The sequence below is a fragment of the Scyliorhinus canicula genome, chromosome 12 (genome assembly GCF_902713615.1).
Source record: "Scyliorhinus canicula chromosome 12, sScyCan1.1, whole genome shotgun sequence".
In the NCBI taxonomy this organism is placed as follows: domain Eukaryota; kingdom Metazoa; phylum Chordata; class Chondrichthyes; order Carcharhiniformes; family Scyliorhinidae; genus Scyliorhinus; species Scyliorhinus canicula.
The window spans coordinates 159,544,022-159,567,683 of NC_052157.1; the positions used below are offsets into that span (position 1 = coordinate 159,544,022).

At 45.0% G+C, this 23,662-nt stretch overlaps 1 protein-coding gene across 3 annotated transcripts in view; it reads right to left on the reverse strand.

Annotated features, from left to right (window-relative positions):
• bcas3 (BCAS3 microtubule associated cell migration factor) overlaps window positions 1-23,662 on the reverse strand; it is a 1,085,633-nt gene that overhangs the window by 927,391 nt on the left and 134,580 nt on the right. For all 3 annotated transcript variants that reach the window (XM_038814687.1, XM_038814685.1, XM_038814686.1), the window contains exon 7: window positions 13,907-13,979. In XM_038814687.1, coding sequence (XP_038670615.1) covers window positions 13,907-13,979 — 73 coding nt within the window. The remainder of the gene's footprint in view (window positions 1-13,906; window positions 13,980-23,662) is intronic.

Genomic DNA, 23,662 nt, shown 5'->3' on the forward strand with positions numbered 1-23,662 from the left:
ATAAAATCACTGAACTGATAATATCGGAATAAGTGTGCCCCTGACAGTTGAAATTTCACCGAGAACTCCTGCCAACTGGCAAACCGTGCCTCCATGAACAGATCCCTAAAGTACTCCAGGCCCTTTCCTTCCCATGACGTAAACATTGCATCCAACCCCGACGGCGCAAACAAATGGTAACCGTATATGGGGGCCAGCAATGATAGAGCACTCAGCTTGTAATGCTGCCTAAACCACCTCCACACCATCCAGCACCTAGTCATGCTTCATTACCGCCTCGGCAGTCTTATTGAGTTTCACCCAGTCAGAACCCAGTGCTTCCTCAATCGATTTACGCAGACTCTCCGACGCCATCATCCACTGCTTTTGAAATGCTTTTCAAACTCCTTTACGAGCACACCCAAGAGCGCCGCAAGGGCAGCACGGTAGCACATTGTTGCTTCACAACGCTAGGGTCCCGGGTTCGATTCCCGGCTTGGGTCACTGTCTGTGCGGAGTTCGCACATTCTCTCGTGTCTGCCCGTGTTTCCTCCGGGTGCTCCGGACTTTCCTCCCACAAGTCCCGAAAGACGTGGTTGTTAGGTGAATTGGACATGCTGAATTCTCCCTCAATGTACCCGAACAGGCGCCGGAATGTGGCGACTGGGGGATTTTCACAGTAACTTCATTGCAGTGTTAATGTAAGCCTACTTGTGACAATAATAAAGATTATATATTATTATATTATCGGGGCTAGGGCAGCACGGTGACGCAGTGGGTTGGCACTGCTGCCTCACGACGCCGAGGTCCCAGATTCGATCCCGGCTCTGGGTCACCGTCTGTGTGGAGTTTGCACATTCTCCCCGTGTTTGCATGGGTTTCGCCCATGCAAACACCCAAAGATGTGCAGGATAGGTGGATTGTCCGCTAAATTTCCCTTCAGTTGGAAAAAATTAATTGGGAACTCTAAATTTATTTTTTTAAATCTTATCGGAGTTGTTGTCATTGGCAATGCTACCGTTGCCATTTTCTCTGCTGAGGAATTGCTCGAAGCCTCCAAGTCCGCTGAAGAATTGTCCACTGTGGGTTTCCATCTTCTTCTCACTTTTGGCAGGTGTTCGGTGTAGTACCGATCCAGAGTGCTTTCCTGCAAAAAGCTCCCCAAAAAATCACGCAAAAAGGCCTAAAAACAGAGATCCTGGTGGGATTTACCTAATGAGCGACCTATCCCTCACATGCTGCCACCAGAAGTCCCCCTTATGTAATTTTAATACAGTCTTGGAATTGAGAGTTAAAGTAATTGTGAGCGGATTGCACAGCAGTCAAGACCAAGAAATCCTAAAGGGGCTTGTGTAAAATCCTGGACTGGATTCGTTGTTAAAAGTGGAGTGGAAGCTTTGTTTGAAAGTGTAATATGTATCACCTGGACTGGATTTCAGAATGCAAATCGCCACGGTAAAGCATGGGCTGGTTTTGCTCAGTGGGCTCGACAGCTGGTTGTAATGCAGAACAAGGCCAGCGGCGTAGGTTTAATTCCCGTACCGGCTTACCCGAACAGGCACCAGAATGTGGCAACTAGAGGCTTTTGACAGTAAGTTCATACTTGTGACAATAAAATATTATTATTATTATTATGAGAGAAGAGTTAAAGTGTATTTTTGGGGGGGATTCTGAAGCGAAAACCACAGACACTAACTTGGGTTCAGAGTGGAGTGTGTATTTGACCAGGGTCATCTTGTATGCTTAAAAGGACCTTTTTGTGTTAATGAGACCACTGTAGCTCAAGATGTACTTTGCAATCCATGGTAATCCTCAAATCTCTGTGTTTGTTAAGCTGAGGAGGGAGTAAAGGTGTATTGTATTCTAATCTAATTTTTTTCATGTTTAATATATTTTTTTCCTTGTTAAAACTAATTAGCAGTCCTGTGACTCTGTCCTTCCATATTTTCTAAAAGCAAAATAAAGTTACAGTCTTTTGAGCCAGGGTTCCATTCAGGGATCTTCAAGTCCAGTTATATCATTAACTGGGATCGTAACAAGTGTCAAGCTTGATTTATGCGCCTGTCCTGGAGGGAACGTGAACCCACAATCTTCTAACCTCTAGAAGGGAGTGCTACCAACTGAGCCATGCCTGATACAGTTTTATTCTGTTTCTGGCACAAAGTCAAAAGTTATGTATAGTCTAAAAATCCCTTCATTGACTCACTCCTCATTCTACCTTTGCAAGTTAACTCATACCTTTGACATTTTGAGCTCAATTCTTTGGTATTCAGTGCATTACCTGCACACAACTCATCCACCTTCCCCTCCTTCATTTCTCTGTTGGTGCCAATGCCTTCAGCCACCTATTCCTTCTCCCCCTATTTTTAAAATTTACCTCAAAATCTGCTGTTTTGACTGTGCATTAGTTTCTCCTACTACTCACTCTGTGAAGCCAGGAGTCACTTTATTATATTAAAGACACCAAAAAGAAAATGTTGACATGTTCAACCCCAATCCAGGATTTCAACACATTATCGAGACAGTAACTAGTACATAATGAGGAAGGACTCTACTGCCAGAGTAGCCATCCTAAACAAGTAACTTGGAGCTTATTCAGCTAAAGATCCCATGAATAATAGGGCGTTGTCCTGCCATTCCTGCCAACATTCCTCCCTTAAACCAATAAAAGCAAAACAGATTAACCTCACGCACATCCAATCATTCTGTGGGATAGTACTGAATGCAAAATGGCTATTGTATGTACGTCTGAAGCACTTTGAAACATTTCGGAAAGCATCTAAAGAACTAAATAAATGCAAGTCCCTTTTTGTAAATATTTAAAGTTGTATTCCTTAATTTGACATTGCTGGCAGTAGAATGGATATTGCAATTCTACAGTTAACAATTCCCATAGTGAATTTGGTACTAAAATGTCAAGCTCTCCACCATCAGAGATACATTTTGAATGAAGAAGAATTTAAAAGAACTATAATTCTGCACTGGTCACATCAGACTTACTCAATTTCACAAACAACTCGCAGCAAAATGGCAGATGTGGTCAGGTCTCTGTCCATCTGATCCGGACGAACAGAATTGAGCAATTAACTTCCTAGCTCTTTAAAGTAAAATTATTTGAAAAGATTCAACTCTCAGTAGGGATGAACGTACATTAAAATAAAAAAGATGCCAGCTTCAACACCTTTTGTAACATCTGCATCAACCTTTTGGAAAAGAAAACAAAATTGAAATCACCCCTGCTCTGAGCCAAAGTATTTGACTGAACAATTCCATTTTTCTGTTTGATGCTGGGAGCGCATTCACCAGTTATTGAATGTACAATGAAAACTTCACCAGTCAATTCATAAAGACCTTCAACAAAAATGCTTAATTTCACATACTGGGGGCAATTTGCACTGTAATCATTCCCCTTACAATTTCATGAACATTACCATCAATCCAAGCAATGCTACTTGAATGGAATGCATCATCCAGTGGAGTACTCGACTGGAACACTTGTAAATTAAATCTGAGGAATTTATTCAACATTTTTACTTTTGAACTATGGAGTTTAACGAGTCACTCATCAAAGTTAGTTGCCTCAGTTTAACAAATAAATCTTCCGTATCAGATTAAGTTCCATTATGACTCACTCGTACACGCTACTAATGGTATTACCGTTGTTGAATCCCCAGCATCAATATCCTGAGATTCGCCATTAACCAGATATTGGACTAGCTATATAGATATTGTGGCTACATGAGCATGTCAAAGTCTGGGAATTCTGCAGCTGGTTACGATACATCTTCTGTCCTTGTCCTTCAAAGTGGTAGAAGTTTCAACGGTGCATTTAAAGGAGTCTTGCCGATCTGTTGCAGGCATCTTGAATACACAAAGTTGTCACTGTGCATCAGTGGTGGAGAAAGTGAATGCTTAAGGTGAATGGGGTAGTGATCAAGAGCTGCTTTGTCCTAAATGATGTCGAGCTTCTTGAGTGTCGTTAAGATGCACTCATACAGGCATGTGGAGAATATTCCATTACACTTCTGACTTGCGCCTTGTAGATGGTGTAAGCGCTTTGGGGAGTTAAGAGGCGAGTTATTCGCCACACAATTCCCAATCTCGGACCTGCTCTTGTAGTCACAGTATCTATACGGCTGGTCGTGTTCAGCTTTTTGTTAACAGTAACCTCAGAATGTTGATAGTGGGGATTCAGCAATGGCAATGCCATTGAATGCTCATGGAGGCGTTAGTTAGATTATCTCTCATTGGAAATGGTCACTGCCTGGCATTTGTGAGGCGTGAATGTTACTTGGATACATGTCTGAAAAATTCTATAATGGCGTTTGAACTTTCCAACAGAACGATACAGTCTCTTCATATAGGAGGAGCATCCAAGGTAAATCAATATCAATATCACAAGTGTTCATACCTCCAATTTTAAGCGCAGGCAGGTTACAAATGATGACATTCACAGCAAGACCAAAGCTTGTCTCCAAGCTCAATATCCATGCAAGACCTCAGGACCTGGTACATTGGGGTGTCATGAAGTAATCACACCAGACTCTTTCCAGCTACCAGACTCTAAAAGTTCATAACGTTTGATATTTTAAATCGTTTCTTTGCATTAAGCTTTCCAATTATAGTCACTGAAGAGCACGCTGCTGTAAGGAGGCAGACATGTACCATGAAACTTGGGTAAGATCCACAAGCCTCCTTCACATTGTGGTCAAGAAGGGATGAGTTCTGGTTTGTTACTCTTGTTGAATTTTTGAATCTTAGTGCGCACAGAGTACGATTCAGTACGTTGCGTCTCTAATTGCAATTGGGTCTCAAAAGTATTTTGTTTCTTTGACCTTCCATGAAAATGCTATCAGAATTCTCAAAAGTCGTGGTCCTGTGGGAGGCACAGGAGACATCTGCCATGACCATCAGGGATAGATTTCCTGCAGCTGAAGTAAATTTTATAACCAGCAACCAAAAACTCTACACACACAGGAAAAACACTGATCTATTACAAAGCAAATCTGTTGCGACACAGTCCTTTTGCACAGCTTTTTTTTTCACTAATGCAAGGAACTGTGCAATGTTATAGACACCAGAAACAGAAGAAAAACACCCAAATTGATTGTGAGAGTCTGTTCTTGTAGAACAATGATTATCCATTTTGAACAGTCTCTTGTTTAAAAATAAGATAGATGTGTCTTTAACTTACTGTGCTGCAAGACACATTTATGGACAACAACAGAGATAAGCTTGAAGGCACGGTAAACTGGCGAAGCAGGATGTCTACTTGCTGTAAACCTGTCAAATTTTAATTCGACTGAATTCATTCTACCTTGCCTTCTTCTTTTAAATACCTTCTCGGAATGCACTGACAGGACCATATTTACTGCCCTGAGAAGGTGTTGGAGTCGGGTGTTCCCTCTGTGCCACTGCAATACTTATATTGATAATTGCCATCAGCTGTCCCTTGATTCGAGGGTAACTGTTTACTCAGGATCAAGGGGTTCTGGCATGGGTCTTCATGTGACTGAACGGGTCGATTCTTGACCCACAGATCTTTCAGCACATGGGACAGGATGTCCATCGAGGTAATAGGAATTGGAGTACATGATTTGTTTCCATTTTTCCCCTTCTCATTTTGGGTGTTAGTTAAGGAATAATATTAGCCTGCAGACCATTGGAATTTCACTGGTGCACATTCAATAGGCTTGGTGCTCTCTGTGACAAAGTATTAGCTTGTTTAATATCCATCTTCACCACCACTGGTGTACTATGGCACCCGTATGTACTCTATGGGGTACGCTGCAGAAATTTGCAAGGTTACCTAACAGAACCTTCCAGCCCATTATCTCTACCATGGAGAAGGATAAGTGCAGAAACACTCATGGGAACAATATCACTTGCACACACCCCTACAAGTTGCATGCAGTTCCAACTTTGGTGTACATCACCATCATACCGATGCTAAACAAGAACCAGGCAACGTGCTTTAATGACTGCAGTCCGGTGGCCTTGCTATCTATCTTTATGAAGTACTTCGAGAGGTTGGTCATAAGACACATCAACTCCATACTGCCAGAATGCCTTGATAGACTGCAATGTGCATGCCGCCACAATCGGTCGACAGCAGATGCTATCACCCTGGCCCTACACGGTAGCACAGTGGTTGGCACAGTTGCTTCACAGCTCCACGGTCCCAGGTTCGATTCCCGGCTTGGCTCACTGTGCGGGGTCTGCACGTTCTCCCTGTGCCTGCATGTTTCCTCCGGGTGCTCCGGTTTCCTCCCACAGTCCAAAGATAAAGATGTGCAGGTTAGGTGGATTGGCTATGCTAAATTGCCCTCAATTTCCAGAAAAGGTTTGGTGGGGTTACGGGGATAGGTTGGAGGTGTAGGGATCGGGTGGGGCTCTGGGCGTAGATACGGTGCTCCTTCCAAGGACCGGTGCAGACTCGATGGGCTGAATGGTCTTCTTCTGCACTGTAAATTCCATGATTCTATACACTCATCCCTGGAGCATCTCGCCAACATGGACTCCTATGCCAGACTCCTATTCATTGACTACCGCTCCGCCTTCAACACATAATCCCAGACAAGCTCATATCAAAACTCAAACCTAGGACTTAGCTCCTCCCTCTGAAACTGGATCCTCGACTTCCTGACTCATCGACCACCATCAGTAAGGATAAATAATGAAAAATTCTCCACGATAGTCCTTAATACCAGGGCCCTGCAAGGCTGCGAACTTAGTCCCCTACTGTACTTCCTACTCACTCACAACTGTGTGGCAAAATTCGGCTCCAACTCCATCTGCAAGTTTGCTGATGATACGACCGTAGTGGGTCGGATCTCAAACAACAATGAATCAGAGTACAGGAGGCAGATAGAGAACCTAGAGGCATGGTGCAACAACACCAATCTCTCCTTTAATGTCAGCAAAATTAAGGAGTTGGTCATCGACTTCAGGAAGCAAAGTGTCATACACACCCCTGTCTGCATCAATGGTGCTGAGGTGAAGATGATTGACAGCTTCAAATTCCTAGGTGTACACATCACCAACAAGCTGACATGGTCCATCTACTTCAACGCTACAAGAGAGCACCACGGCACCTATATTTCCTCAGGAAACTAAGGCACCATTTTTGATCTCTTCTTCCTGCATTGGTGAGCAGAGCTCCTCAGTGCAGGAAATGCGACTAAGTGCGGCTCATAACTGTGCTGTTCGATAGTAGGGTCGTTCCCGCCGCTACAAGCGAGAACAAAAGGTCACGGATATAGGTTGCAAGGCGGCAGATTTGGAACTGAGATGAGGAGGAACTACCTCTCGCAGAGGGTGGTGAATTTGTGGAGCTCGCTGCCCCATAGTACAGTGGAATCGGGGTCATTAAATGGTTTCAAGAAGGAGATAATTATATTTCTATAGAAAGTGGGTGAAAGGGATATGGGGATCAGGTGGGGAGGTTTATTTAAGACCAGGAAGAGATCAGCCATGATCTGATTGAATGGAGGAGCAGGCTCGAAGGACTGAATTGCCTACATCTACTCCTAATTCCTGTGTTCCTAAGCACCGGAAACAACTCCAATAATCCAACCCAGAAAGGGACTCCTTTTTTTCGTTAGATCGCACCCTTAGTCACTTTTTTGAGCCTTGGGGAGTTTCTCCCCGGTGAAGGCCATACTTTTAAATGTTTTCATCACCGGGGAGTTAAACTGGCCACCATTTTGGAAGGGTGCCCTGATCTCTTAGTGAGCTTGAGGCCCCCCACCCCCACCTCCTCATCAACAGGCACTGTCACTTCCCGTACACAGGGGCATTTGCTATGGGGTCACTGAGAACCCCACCATTTTCAGGACTCCCCCACCCATCCCCCCCCCCCTTGCTGGCCCCCTCTTTTCAGGAAACCCCCCTTTCAAGCCGCCTACCCTAAACCCCCAACCTTTATGAGACCCCTTCATACACACTCTTCACCTCCCACACCCTTCATACTCCCCCTCATAACCCCTTTCATGGGCATGCCCAGGCCTTTGGCAGTGCCACCCAGACACTCTGGCAGTTCCCCTGTCAGCCTGGCAGTGTCACCGAGTCACCTCAAATCCAGCACCAAGCTCCTGTATGCATCAGAAACATGGACAATGTACGTAGACATTTAAATCCCTGGAGAGCTATCACCAGCGTTGCCTCTGCAAAATCCTGCAAATCCATAGGCATGATGGGCGTAGCAACATAAACGTCCTCTCCTAGTCCAATACCCCCAGTAATGAGACACTGGTCATGCTCGACCAGCTGTGATGGGTGGGTCACATGCCCGACACAAGACTCCCAAAACAAGTGCTTTACTCCAAGCTCCACAATGGCAAGTGATCACTAGGAGAGCCGAGCAATCGTTACTAGGATACTCTGAAAGCCTTCTAAATAAATGCAACATCCCATCGACACATCGGAATCGCATGCCTGAGAACTTACAAACTGGAGAAGGAGGTACCAATCACCTCAAGCATCACAGGGTGGAGCATGTGGAAGCCAACGGTAAACAGCTGTAAGAGAGCATAGAATCCAGAGCGTCCCAACCACCTCATCAAACACCACCTGCCAAACCTGTAGCAGAATCTGCAGATCCAGGAGTGGACTATTCAGCTACTGCAGAACCCACCTCCCCAGAGTGGAAGTAAGTCATCCTTGACCCTGAGGGACTGCCCAAGCCATAACTACATCATTTGCTAATTTTTCTCCTTGCATTAATTTTTGAATTTAGCTCACAAGTTCATGCATAAATTAGCTTTGTGACAGCAACTTCCAAATGTTATTGAAGGGGCCACGTGGGCATGGACAACCCGAATCTTTGCCCTAAACTACTGCCTGGGTCATTGTTTATGGGGCTATCCTATACATCTCTTTATTGTTCTATTTTGCAATGATTGTCTTCAATGGAGTATACTTGAGGAGTTATCATGTATTGTCGGTATGGAGGCACGCGTAGGCCAAACTGGTTAGGTATGACAGGTTCCCTTCCCTAAAGAATATTAGCAAACCAGATGGATTTGCATAGTTATTTTTCTAGAACATGTCATAGAATCATAGAATCCCTACAGTCCTGAAGGAGGCTATTTGGCCCATCGAGTCTGCACCAACCCTGGGAAAGAGCACCCAACTTAAGCCCACACCTCCACTCAATCCCCGTAACCCAGCAACCCCACCTAATCCTTTTAACCCTTTAATCATCTATGATTTTATGGTATCTTCATCCATAGAATAAACTAGATGTTTTATATTGTGTCCCAACATGCTAAATAAAAAAGAATCATAGAATATTGTTGCACAGAAGGATTGTTTGGATTTGTTTATTGTCACGTGTACCAAGGTACAGTGAAAAGTATTTTTCTGGGAGCAGTTCAACGGATCATTAAGTACATGAAAAGAAAAGGAGATGAAAGAAAATACATAATAGGGCAACACAGGGTACTCAATGTAACTAGATAACACCAGCATCAGGTGAAGCATAGAGGGATGTAGTGTTAATGAGGTCAGTCCATAAGAGGGTTGTTTAGGAGTCTGCTAACAGCGGCGAAGAAGCTGTTTTTTTTAATAAACAATTTTATTGAGGTATTTTTGGCATATAAAACAATGACATTGTATGGTACTGTACAAAAAGAAAAGCAAATAGCGCATAGTACAAGCCACAATTCCATTCTCGCAAGGGCCTGCCTAAACCACCCCCTACTCTACCCTAGCCCCCACGCCCCCCTTCCCCTCTGCTGACGATTGATTCTCCGCGAAGAAGTCAATGAATGGCTGCCACCTCCGGGCGAACCCCAATAGTGAGCCTCTCAAGGCAAACTTAACTTTCTCTAGACCTTGAAAGCTGCCGCCATGTCCGATAGCCATGCTTCGGTCTTTGGGGGCCTTGAGTCCCTCCATGCGAACTGTATTCGTCGCCGGGCTACCAGGGAAGCAAAGGCCAAGACGTCGGACTCCTTCTCCTCCTGGACTCCTGGGTCCTCCAACACCCCAAAGATTGCCACCTCAGGACTCATTACCACCCCAGTTTTCAAAACCCAGGACATGATGTCCACGAAACCCTGCCAGTACCCCCTGAGTTTAGGGCACAACCAGAACATGTGCATGTGACTGGCCGGCCCACCAGCGCATCTGGCACATTTGTCTTCCAGCCTAAAGAATTTACTCATCCTGGCCACCGTCATGTGGGCCCGGTGCACGACCTTAAACTGGATCAGGCTGAGCCTGGCGCACGTTGCGGCCGTGTTTACTCTGCTCAGAGCTTCTGCCCAAATACCGTCCTCCATCTCCCCTCCCCCTCCCCCTCCCTCCATCTCCCCCCCCCCCCCCCAAGCTCCTCCTCCCACTTAAGCTTCAGGTCCTCAGTCTGTGTACCCTCTGCACCCATTAGTTCTTTGCAAATATCTGAGACTCTATCCTCACCTACCTCTCCCCTCAATAATACCCTATTCCGCCTCCCCTTTGGCGGGAGGCGTGGGAAGGACAGCACCAGCCTGCGCACGAAATCCCGCACCTGTAAGTATATAAAGTAATTTCCTCCCGCCAGCCCAAACTTCTCCTCCAACGCCCTCATGCTCGGGAAGCTCCCTTCCAAGAACGGATCACCCACCCTCGCAATCCCTGCCCTCCGCCACAGTCGATATCAGCCGTCCATGTTCCCCAGGCAAATCGGTGATTGCCGCAGATTGGGGTCCACACTGATGCTCTCACTTCTCCTATGTGCCTCCTCCACTGGCCCCAGATCCGAAGAGCCGATACTACTATAGGGCTGGTGGAGTACTGTGCCAGTGGGAGCGGCAGAGGCGCCATAACAAGGGCTGCCAAACTAGTGCCCCTGCACGAAGCAGCCTCCATCCGCTCCAAACCGACCCTGTACCCACCATCCATTTCCTTAGAAGAAGCTGTTTTTGAGTCTGTTCGTGCATGTTCTCAGACTTTTGTATCTCCTCCCCGATGGAAGAAGTTGGAAGAGTGAGTAAGCCGGGTGGGAGGGGTCTTTGATTATGCTGCCCGCTATCCCCAGGCAGCAGGAGGTGTAGATAGAGTCAATCAATGGGAAGTAGGTTTGTGTGATGGACTGAGCTGTGTTCACGGCTCTCTGATATTTCTTGCGGTCTTGGGCCGAGCAGTTGCCATACCAGGCTCTGATGCAGCCAGATAGCATTCTTTCTATGGTGCATCTGTAAAAGTTGGTGAGAGTTAATGTGGACATGCCGAATTTCCTTAGTTTCCTGAGGAAGTATAGGTGCTGTTGTGCTTTCTTGGTGGTAGCGTCGACATGGGTGGACCAGGACAGATTTCTGGAGATGTGTACCCCTACGAACCATCTCCACCTCAGGCCCATTGATGCTGACAGGGGTGTGTACAGTACTTTGCTTCCTGAAGTCACTGACCAGCTCTTTAATTTTGCTGGCATTGAGGAATAGGTTCTTGTCGCTGCACCACTCCACTAGATTCTCAATCTCCCTCCTCTATTCTGACTCGTCGTTATTCGAGATTCGGCACACTATGGTCATATCGTCAGCAAACTTGTAGATGGAGTTGGAACCAAATTTTGCCATGCAGTTGTGTGTGTACAGGGAGTATAGTAGGGGGCTAAGTACACAGCCTTGCGGGGCCCCGGTATTGAGGACTATTGTGGAGGAGGTGTTATTGTTACTGGCCCACTTGCCTGAGGAAATAATTTCTCTTTGCTTGTTCTATTAAGAATCCCTCGTAATTTTGACATCTATTCTTTCCCTTCTCTACTCTGACGAGAAAAGTTGCAGCTTCTCCAATCTCGCCACATAGGTGAACTCCCTCATCCCTGGTGTGATGTTGTAACATTTTCTCTGTACATTCTCCAAAGCCTTGACCTTCTTCCTTTATCATCCTCCCTCTTTCTAAGCGCCATGTAACTAGTGCTTCTGACACTGATATGCAAATTGGCAGCTGGAAACATGTCAACAAAATGGTGTTGGCTCTCTCTTCAACTTTGCTGTGAGAAAGTGACTGGTCCCTCCTCAGCACAAACCTAGACCCTCCAATGAATCTTGCTGCTCACACGTGACCCACTGATCCAAAAGACTATGCTACTCCTGCCAAGTCTTGGTTGCCTGCAAAACCAATGCTCCATTGTGGAAAGTCATCTGTTGGAATTTTCCATCAACAATTTTTTTTGTACCTTGAAATATAGGCATATCAGACTAGAGATATTTGGTACGTCCTTCTCCTGATCACATACTGCCTTTCCTTTAAATTCTTTCAGAACTCAAAGCCACAATTTCAGATAGAAAAGATACACAAATGATACATGTCAACGCCTCTTGAATCATTTCTTTCAGATTTCAGTCTGCTGCTAAGAAAGATTCCCATGAGTTAACATTGGTTTTGCTGTAGGTTATTTTGGTCAATGCTAAACAACATTGTTTCTGATGGAAGAGGTACTAAAGTGAAGAGGTTCGTATGAGTGGAAATAAATTGCTTCTCTTGTTTCGGCAATTTACAATATTGTTGACTGATTGCTGAGAACTTTGAACAAACTCATGTCCCAGAAGATTAGTGAACGTAGTAGAGCCATTCGGGATGTGGCTTGTGGAAAAGTTAAATCAATTGTAAGTCATTTGCAGCAGGCTCGTACAAAATTCAATTCAGTCCAATCTGTTAATATCCCATCCAAAGCGAGGCAAATCGCAGTATTGAAACAACTAAGAGACACAGCCCTGCAGAACCAATCATTCAAACAGCTCAAACTTTTAAGACAATATCCTTTCAGTCCTTTCTGTCTGACATCGAAGAGAGGTATCGCATGGAACTGGGGGACGTGGGGGAAGAGAGAGACGGAGTAAAGAGAGAGATTGTGTGATGGTCGGGAAGGAAAAAGGTAGGGAACGTATGTTCTCATTTAGGACAAAAACACTTCAACGTTGCTGAGAATTACACATAAATTCAGGTCAAGTTTGGGTTATAGGCCCACAGTCACTGGTACTTATAGAGTGGGCTTTGCAGGAAGTGGAAATAAGCAGTGTCTCTCACCACTCAGTTAATCTTTTGAAACCAATCACATCATGGCCTCCAAGGTCAAGCGGGAACAGCTGAGCCCTTGCAGACAGTACAAACAGACAACAGACGTCATCTCCAGTAACGCAACCACAACGGCACCTACACATCATTTATAAAACATTTGAAAAATCACACAGCAAAGCTTGACTTTGAACACAAGGAACTGAAGCCGACACAAACAGTCCTTGGCAGTCCCCCTAGTTCTACTGACTCCTGATCTTTTGACGTTGTATCCATGTTGTGCTAACAAACAGCCAATTCAGCACATACCATACAAGCAAAGCACATTTGGTTTGGTTATGATCAAAGAACAGTACCTGCAGACATGGAATGAAGACATTTTCATTTGTGTGTTATAGTTATCAATGTGTAGCAGAGCTGGTAAGATTTCAGCCACTAATTTTATAATAACAGCATAGCTTTGCCTCGCATGAATGAGAGTTTATTCAGTCACCTCTTGTGTCTCCGCCTCCTCATGAAATTATTCATACATAAAGCATTAACAGCAAAAGTAGCTAAAAAGAAGCACAAAATAAAATGAAACACTGACTTGTGTTTCACATGTAGAGATGCTTAAACGTTTTCTCATGTGAACTATGTAATGCAGCATCGAGCTTCAGGCATTGGCACATTTTACTAACCACAAAGACTGATAGTTTAACACTACTCCCCTCACTAGCAGTCTACATCATTGGTGCCATGCATATTTTGTGCTCCAAAATGCGGACAATGTAGCTGGAAAACGCAGATTCCTTTCACACTCCCCCACCCCTCCGCCTCACTCCCAACCTTCCTACTCTACCAAATGCCCTCCCCACTGTCCTGGTACTTCACTCCCGCCACTCTGCATCTGGTTTATATTTTTGTCAAACGTGTTTCCTCTCACCCTGCTGATCCTGTACTTTTGCACACACCAAGGAGTGGCCTTTTCTCAGCAAAATTATCAATTCTGTGAAGACCTGTGAATGAAAGCAGAGAGAGAAAAAAAAATTCAGAACAAAGGGCCACTTTCATCAACACATATGTCAGCGCTTCAGTGTCTGCCAGTTCTCTCTCCCTCAGTCCGCCACCCACCCACTCTGGTCCATTAGTCACACGAAGATGCAGTTTAGGGGCAGGAAGTGTGTTAATGGAATTACAACTGTTACTCTGTAATCAAATCATGATATAAATATTTCCAAAGTCAAAAAATGAAAACAGGACGTTCTTTTCTGTGGGTTATTTGCTGAACCACAGTCTTAACGTTTGGTCCCCACAAAATAAAGAGCATAAACAAAGAGCAGAGAGATCAAATGGCAACAAACTATGAAAAGAGAAATTAGCTGAGGAGGGTTGACTAAGTACGAAAGAGAAAATGAAGACATGGCAAGTATTTTGGAGCTGAAGAATCAGCTGCAGGATGAATATATTTTACCTAGGAGGGACATTAACCTTGCAAGCAAACAGCTTTAAATAATTAGCGCCTGTCTTATTTCCCAAAAAGGCCCAGTAATGGCTCCAGTTGTTATTATAATTACTCCCCAGGTACATAAACGCATGTTCACGGAGGTGTTAAAGGATTAATGATGGATTAATAATATTTCTGTTCAGGAGAAACATGCACTGTTTTGACGTTACAATTTTCCCTTAAACCTTGTTCAACTTGTCCAAGCAAGTTGTTCATCCTGCAGATGATACATTTGGATTTGGGGGAAATCTAGAAGGATCATACATCTGTGTGCTTCATCTTCCTTGTAAGCTCAAGTGCAACGCCACACTGCACTGGATACTTGCTGCCTGAATTCAAGATGGTAGCTATGACTTAAAGACATTTGATAATTAACTGACCAAGTATGATCTGAGAAGTAACATTTAATTATATCAATTATGTTGTATTCTCTCAAAGGATTTTAAACATGCCTTTCTTCAAAATTTTTTTTACAGATATGCAGCTTTAAAAAGAATTCATCGTCATTTCTAAAAACACAAACTGACATTTTATAAAAAACAAGTGTTTAGTTACAAGAAATCCGTCACTGCATTGTGGGATCTCTCTGGGTTGTGGTGTCTACATATTAACACACACAAGTTTCAAAATGTCAGTGGAAATTCCCAAATATTTGTTGAGTAAATGAGCTCAGTAGAACCACAGCATTTTAATCAAGGAAATATGGGAGCACATGCACACAGTCACACTCAGACAAGAGCGACTAACAGGCAACGGGCTTAGGCTCTTTACTTCCAATACGCCACTGAAGTGCTACGTATCAACTGAGTCAATTTTATTTTAGTACAGTATTTATTGAAGGCAGGAAATGAGAGGAGGCAGTGAATATTGTGGTACTATTAGATAGGGTATTACATGCTGCACCATGGAGCTTAAGACAAGGTTCAGGCACTTATAGCAGGCAACCAGTTTCCAGTACCATGCACACAAGAACACAAGGGATAGGGGCAGGAGTGACCATACTGTCCATCAAGCTTGCTCTGCCATTCAATCATGGGATAATCTTGGGCTTCAACTCCACTTTCCCACCCGCTCCCCATATCCCTTGATTCCATGAGAAATCAAAAATCGTCGTTCTCAGCCATAAATATATTCAACAATGGAACATCCAGAACCTTCTGGAGTAGAGAATTCCAAAAGTATCACAACCCTTTGAATGATGAAATTTCTCATCTCAGTCCTTAACCTGAGACTGTGTCAATGTATCTTGGATTCCCCAGCCAGAGGAAACAACCTCTCAATGTCCACCGTGTCAAGCCCCTTTAGAATCAGATACATTTCAATGAGATAACCATTCATTTTTCTAAACTCTAGAGAACATAGGTCCAATTTACTCAGACTCTCATCATAGGGCAACCCTTTCATCCCAGGGACCAATCTAGTCAACCTTCCCTGTACTGTCTCCAATGCATGCACATCCTTCCATAAATATTGAGATCAAACCCACACACAGCATTCCAGGTGTAGTCTCAAAGTCTCACCAAAGCCCTGTACATTTGTAGCAGACTTCTTTATTCTTATACTCCAAACCCCTTGAAATAAAGGCCAACTAGACAGACAACTGTGCAGCAGCATGTGGAACAACATCTTGCATTTATATCATCTTTCATATGCAAAAATGTCCCACAGTGCTTCACAGGAGGCTTTTTAACCAAAGTTTGACAATGACCCAATTAATGAGACATGAGGGCAATGTCCAAAAGCTAATTTAAAAAAAAACAAAAGCTAGGTTAAAGAGGTAGAGTTTGGGGAGAGTTTTATAAGAGGAAAGAAAGCGGTGGAGAGGGAGTTGCAAAGCTTAGGATCGAGGCAGCTGAAGGCATGGCCCCCAACGGTGGAGCGATGAAAAGCAGGGATGCGCAATAGACCAGAATTGGAGGCATACAGAGAACTCAAAGGACTGTAGGGCTGGGGGAAACTGGAATAAGAAGGATGGGTGAGGCCATGGAGGAATTTTAAGACAAGGATAAGAATTTTTAAAATAAAGCTGTTGCCAGAATGGGAGCCAATACGGATTAGGAAGGACATGATTGAAGGGGAGTATATTATTGTTAAGATCTCAGACCACACCAAACAGTGGCTATGATACTGGACCAAAACCACAATATTAGTTTATTTGTAAGACTGTGCGGGAAGAATATTTCGCTCCAGGAGTGATTGCATGAAGAAATTGGGATTTGGCATTTTTAAAACAAAAGTTTATTAGGAATACAATATTAAACTCTTTAATTTCACACTTGAAAAGAACAGCTTGCAATTACCCCTTAAACAACAAGAAACTAAACATACAACTCTCAATCCACCTTACTCAGCATGGCATAGAGTAATACTTGCTTTACAGAACAGATATGGCACCTGTTAGAACCCCTTCAGACACTGGCTGAATGTCTTCAAAAAGCTAGTTCACCTGCCGTGTTTCAGTTTCTTCCTTGTCATAAGTTCATAAAGATATAGGAGCAGAATTAGGCCATTTGGTCCATCGAGTCTGCTCTGCAATTCGATCAAGGCTGATCTCATCCTGGCCTTAACTGCACCACCCTGCCCATTCTCCATAACCCTTCAACCATTACCAATTAAAAATCTGTCTAACCTCTCCTTAAATATATTCACTGTCCCAGCATCCACCGCACTGTGGGGTAGAGAATTCCACAGATTCCCGACCCTTTGGGAGGAGTAGTCTCTCCTTAACTGTTTTAAATTTGCTACCTCTTATCCTACGACTATGACCTCTCATTCTAGAATGCCCCACAAGAGGAGACATCCACCCCATGTCTACTTTATCCATACCCTTTATCATCATACATACCTCAATTTGATCTCCCCTCATACTTCTAAACTCTGGAAAATATAAGCCTTAACTGTTTCATCTCTCTTCATACGACAAACCCCTCATCTTTGGAATCAACCTAGTGAACCTTCTCTGAGCTGCCTCCAATGCCACTACATCTTTCCTCAAATAATTGCAAATTCCATTTGCTATCTTTATTAAATGCTGTACCTGCATGCAAGTTTTCTGTGACTCAGAGAAGTCTTCAGACAAGACTGCTCTGCTTTAAATATTATTACTCTTTTCCAACTAGCCTACTGTGACAGAATTGTGGGCTCTGTGTCAGACAGATCAGACTTCAATGCATCTCCAAAGCTTTTCCAAAATGTAGTTCTGCAACCCTTGGCTCCACTCAGCAATTAAGTCATCTCCCAAGCCGCAAAATAGCTTAAACCTCTCGGTTGAAACTCCCCAGGGACTTCCCCAGTCAAAGCATAGTGCATTAGCCCAGACTGAAAACTGCATTTCTCAGATAAATTCCACCTTCTGGCTCCTAAAAGCTCCCAAGCTCTGCAAAACAAAATCCATTTAAAAACATGCCCACTGCAGTCAAACACACTATAACCCCAGGCTTTTAACCCTTAAATTGCCCCAATATTTAGAAGTCAATATTCCTAAAATCCTCCAATCATCACAATTATAAGATTCTATACAGCTATAAATAAATGAAATTCTTTTGAGCAAGAAGAGATCTTGACGCATTAACCAAGTCGAACCTTCTTCCTGACAAAATTACTCGATCCTTCCATTTGGGATGATCCCATTTTTAACATGCTTGTAATTCTTAATAGCTTACACTGAACAGAAGAACATAGGAAATAGGAACAGGAGTAGGCCATTCAATTCTTCAAGCCCACCTAATGCGACTATGGGTGATCATTACTTCAACACCATCTTCTGACACTATCCCTATTGCCCTTAATGATTTTACTGTGCAGAAACTCATTGATCTGTCTCATAACAGAGTCTCCACAGCCACTGGGGCAGCAAATTTCAAAGATTCACTACCCTCTGAGTGAAGAAATTCCTTCTCATCTCAGACCTGAATGGCCCCGTATTCTGAGATTTTTCCCCCTGGTTCTAGGCATACAGCCACCCACACCCCCAACCTAAGGGAAACATCCTTCTTGCATCTATCCTGTCAGACCTTTAAGACTTATGTATGTTTGCAGAAATCACCTCTCATTCTTCTTCAGAGAATAAAGGCTCATTCTATTTAATCTTTCCTCATAGGACAATCTCTCCATCTCAGGAATTAATTTAATTAACCTTTGCTCCACTCTCTCTCTGATTACATAATTTTCTTAGGTAAGACCACCAAAACTGCACACAATACACCAGGTGTGGTCCCACAAAGGCTCTACATAATTGCAGTAAGACATCTTTCCTCCTATACTCAAATCCTCTTGTAATTGCTTGCTGTACCTGCATGTTTGAGCAGGATAAAGGGGAAGCAGTAGTTGTAATATACTTGGATTTCCAAAAAGCGTTTTATAAGGTCCACAAAAGGCTGCTTACTAAGATGAGTCCATGGTATTGGGGATAGAGGATAGGACTGATAAAAGTCAGAAAATTGGGATAAGAGAAGCATTTTCAGGATACAGTCATAGAGATTTTCCAGCACAGCAAGAGGCCCTTTGGCCCATTGTGTCTGCACCAGCCATCAAGAACCTCTCTACTCTAATCCTATTTTCCAGCACTTGATCTGGAGACTTGTATGGAATGGCATTTCAAGTGCTTATCTAAATGCTTCTTAAATGTTGTAAGGATTCCCGTCTCTACCACCCTTTCAGGCAGTGAGTTCCAGATTCCAACCACCCTCTGGGTGAAGACGCTTTTTCTCACAACCCCTCTAAACCTCCTGTCCATTACCTTAAATCTATGCCCCCTGTTTATTAACCCCTCTGCTAAGGGGGTCCTATCCACCCTATCTATGCCTCAATCTATGCCCTTGTACACCTCAATCACCTTAGCCTTCCCTGATCCAAGGAAAAACAACCCAAGCCTATCCAGTCTCCCTTGACAACTGAAACGTTCCAGCCTAGGCAACATCCTGGGGAATTTCCTCTGAACCCTCTCGAGTGCAATCACATCCTTCCTATAGCATGGTGGCCACAAGTGCATACAGTACTCCAGCTGCAGCCTAATCAGTCTTTTATACAGCTCTATCATAACCTCCCTGCTCTTATATTCTCTGTCTCAGTTAATAAAGGCAATTATCCCATATGCCTTCTTAACCACCTTACCTACCTGTCCAGGATGGCAACATGTAACTACTGGAGTGCCACAGGGACATCTGCTGGGGCCACAATTATTTACAATTTATATTAATTACTTTGACAAGGGAGGTGAATGCACTATTGCTGAGTCTGTGTCTCAGGGTGGCACGGTAGCACAGTAGTTAACACTGTTGCTTCACAGCGCCAGGGTCCTGGGTTCGATTCCACTTGGGTCACTATCTGGGCGGAGTCTGCACGTTCTCCCTGTGTCCGCGTGGGTTTCCTCCGGGTGCTCCGGTTTCCTCCCACAAGTCCCGATAGACGTGCTGTGAGGTGAATTGGAAATTCTGAATTTTCCCTTTGTGTACCCGAACAGGCGACTGGGGCTTTTCACAGTAACTTCATTGCAGTGTAATGTAAGTCTACTTGTGACAATTATAAAGATTATTATGATACAAAAATAGGTGGGAAGGCAAGTGGTGAGGATGACACAGAGAGTCTACAGAGGGATGTAGACAAGTTAGGTGAGTGGACAAAAACTTAGCAGATGGAATATAATATAGGAAAATGTGATGTTATGCACTTGGTAGGAAGAATAAAGGAGCTGAATATTATTTAAAAGGAAAAATACTGCAGAAAGCTGCAGCACCAAGGGATTTGGGGTCCTCGTGCAAAAGTCATAAAAAACTAGCATTCAATTTCAGCAAGTAATAGGGAAGGCAAATGGAATGTTGACCTTTATTTCAAAGAGAACGGTGTATAAAAATAGGGACGTCCAGCTAAAACTATACAAGGCACTAGTTAGACCACACCTGGAATAAAGTGAATGGTTTTATTCCCCTTATCGAAGGAAAGATATATCGGCATTGGAGGCAGTCCAGAGAAGATTCACGAGGTTAATCCCGGGTATAAAAGGGATTTTCTTATGAGAGGTTGAGTAGGTTGGGCCTGTACTCATTGGAGTTCAGAAAAACAAGAGACGATCTTATTGAGACATATAGGATTCTCAGAGGGCTTGACTAGGCAGATGCTGAGTGGATGTTTCCCCTTGTGGGAGAGTCTTGGACCAGAGGGAATAATCTCAGAAAACGGGTCACCCATTTAAGACAGAGATAAGGAGGAAAGTCTTCTCTCAGAGGGTAGTAAATCTGTGTAATACTTTACTGCAAAGGTCTGTAGAGCCTGGGTCGCTAAGTATGTTCATGGCTGATGCGACAGATTTTTAATCAGTAAGGGAAACAAGGGTTATGGGGATAAGGCAGGAGAGTGGAGTTTAGAATATCACATCAAATCAGTCATGATTTTACTGAATGGCGGAGCAGCTCAGTGGGCTGAAAGGCGTACTTCTGCTCCTACGTCTTGTGGATCCTAAGGCCCTTTTGAAGTTCAACATTTCCCAGCCTCTCATCACTGAAGAAGTACTCTCTTTATTTCTGTTTTTCCTAAAGTGAATAACCTCACATTTCTCGACATTATATTCCATCTGGCATATTTTTGCCCATGTGCATAGCCTCTCTAAATTCCCTTGAAGTGTTCTTGCAGATGGAATATAAAAGGAGACTGCATCCTCCTCACAACTCACATAGTTTTGTGTCATCCCGAAACTGGGAAATATTTATGGTCAACACTTTTATTTCCCAACAAATTCATCACAACAGGAAACAGTCTTATGTCTCATACCCAGACCCTTTTAGAGACTTTTATTAACATGACAGAGAAATTGTTCAGATTCCAAAGATTAATGAACAGAATAGACTGCTAAGTATGTGGAAGCTCAAAGTAAATTTTCCCTTTTGAAAAAAAAAAATAACGTCACATTATTTTGCTGAACTAATACAAATATTTCCACAGAAATGGAAAGGAGACTGCGAAGGCGATCCTGCAGGTCGCTCATTCTTGTGGGATCTGAGAGCCTGCAGACGTGGGCACTCCCAAGGGTGAGAATAAGAGTCAGCCTCCCCAACCAACCGGGAATGGTTGGGAGAGGCCAAGGAAGTCAGCAATGGATGTCTGCATAACATGGAGACAGTAGGACTTCCGGTGACGGCAGCCGTGCGTTGGAGAGTTCCCGTTCGGGAACGGCATTGTCGGGGGTTAAAGCCTGGTCCTAGGGGCGGCGAAGGCAGTAAAAGTCAGGAGAAAGCACAGGGAAGGGAAATGTCGAGGATCAGTAAAAAAAGCAGCTGAAAGTCCGTCGGGGAGTAGAAAGGTCATCGCGGGCTCGGTAAAGAAAATGGAGGCTGGAGCACCAGGGGGAAGCCGCATTGCCTACGGCTGAAGAGGTAACTAAGGTGATGGCCGTAGAATTCGAAAGGCAGTTCACAAAACACATGGAGGCAATGAGGAAGGAGATGGAGGCGGTTTTGAAAGTGCTGGTGGAGGAGGCGATTACCCCGGTGAGGGTGGCGGTGGCGAGCGCAGTGGCGGAGGTGCGGGAGCAAGGCGAGGCACAGAAGGAAGTGGAAGAGACATTATTGCAGCACAGTGATCAACTGGCCTCGATGGAAAAGGAGATGCGGAAGGTGATAGAGATCAATAAGGATCTGCGAGGTAAAATGGAAGACCTGGAAAACAGATCTATCATTCAGTCTATCTGGAGGCTGGATCGTTCTATTCGACCTCCGCAGCTCTGGCGGTGCGGCGGGCACAGTTGTCGCAGATGTTGACTCCAGGAGCGTTGTATCTGGAGCTTGAGCCTCAGTCTGGGGTGTCGGAAATGGTTGGGGTGCAGGGGCAGGGTGGGGGGTGATGGGTGGTGGCAGTGTCGGCGCATGACAATACAGGAGACCCAGGAGGGGCGTATGGGGTGCTGTGAGTGACGGTGGGCAGCGGGGAGGGGGGATGCAGGCGGGGGGGGGGGGGGGGGGGGGGGGGGGGGGGGGCTCGATGGCGGGGGAACCAGCTGGCGCAAGGTCCCGTATGGAGACCATATCTTGCCGTCCATCCTGGTGCGCGATGTAAGCGTACTGGGGGTTGGCGTGCAGCAGCTGGACCCTCTCGACCAGGGGATCTGTCTTATGGCTCCTCATGTGCCTCCGGAGAAGGACTGGTCCCGGGGTTTTCAGCTAAGTTGGAAGCAAGAACCCGGAGATGGACGTCCTGGGGAAAGATAAACAAATGATCGTGAGGGGTCTCGTTCGTGGCCGTGCAGAGGAGCAATCTGATGGAGTGGAGGGCGTCAGGGAGGACCTCCTGCCAGCGGGTGATGGAGAGACCTCTAGGCCTAAGGGCCAGAAGAACGGCCTTCCATACCGTTGCGTTCTCCCTCTCCACCTGCCCGTTTCCCTGCGGGTAATAGCTCGTAGTCCTGGTCGAGGCGATGCCTTTGTTGAGCAGGTACTGACGCAGCTCATCGCTCATGAACGATGTTCCCCGGTCGCTGTGGACGTAGGCAGGGAAACCAAACAGCGTGAAGGTGCTGTGCGGTGCCTTTATTACGGTGGCTGAGGTCATGTCGGGGCAGGGGACGGCGAAGGGGAAGCGGGAGTACTCATCGATTACGGTGAGAAAGTATATATTCCGGTTGGTGAAGGGGAGGGGCCCTTTGAAGTAAATACTTAGGCGCTCATAGGGCCAGGAGGCCTTTACCAGGTGGGCCTTGTGTGGCCGGTAGAAGTGCGGTTTGCACTCCGCGCAGACTTGGCAGTCCCTGGTCATGGCCTTGACCTCCTCAGAGGAGAAGGGCAGATTGCGGGCCTTAATGAAGTGGGTAAGCCGGGTGACCCCCGGGTGGCAGAGGTCATTGTGGATAGCCCAAAGTCAGTCACCTTGCGCGCTGGCGCATCTGCCGCGGGACAGGGCATCTGGGGGCTCGTTGAGCTTCCCAGGACGATACTTGATATCGTAGTTGTAGGTGGACAGTTCAATCCTCCACCTCAAGATTTTATCATTTTTTATTTTGCCCCAATGTGCGTTTTCGAACATGAAGGCTACCGATCGTTGGTCGGTGACAAGGGTGAACCTCCTACCGGCTAGGTAGTGCCTCCAGTGCCGCACGGCTTCCACTATGGCTTGTGCTTCCTTCTCGACAGAGGGGTTTCGAATTTCGGAAGCGTGGAGGGTCCTATAAAAAAATGGTGCTGGCCTGCCCGCCTGGTTGAGTGCGGCGGC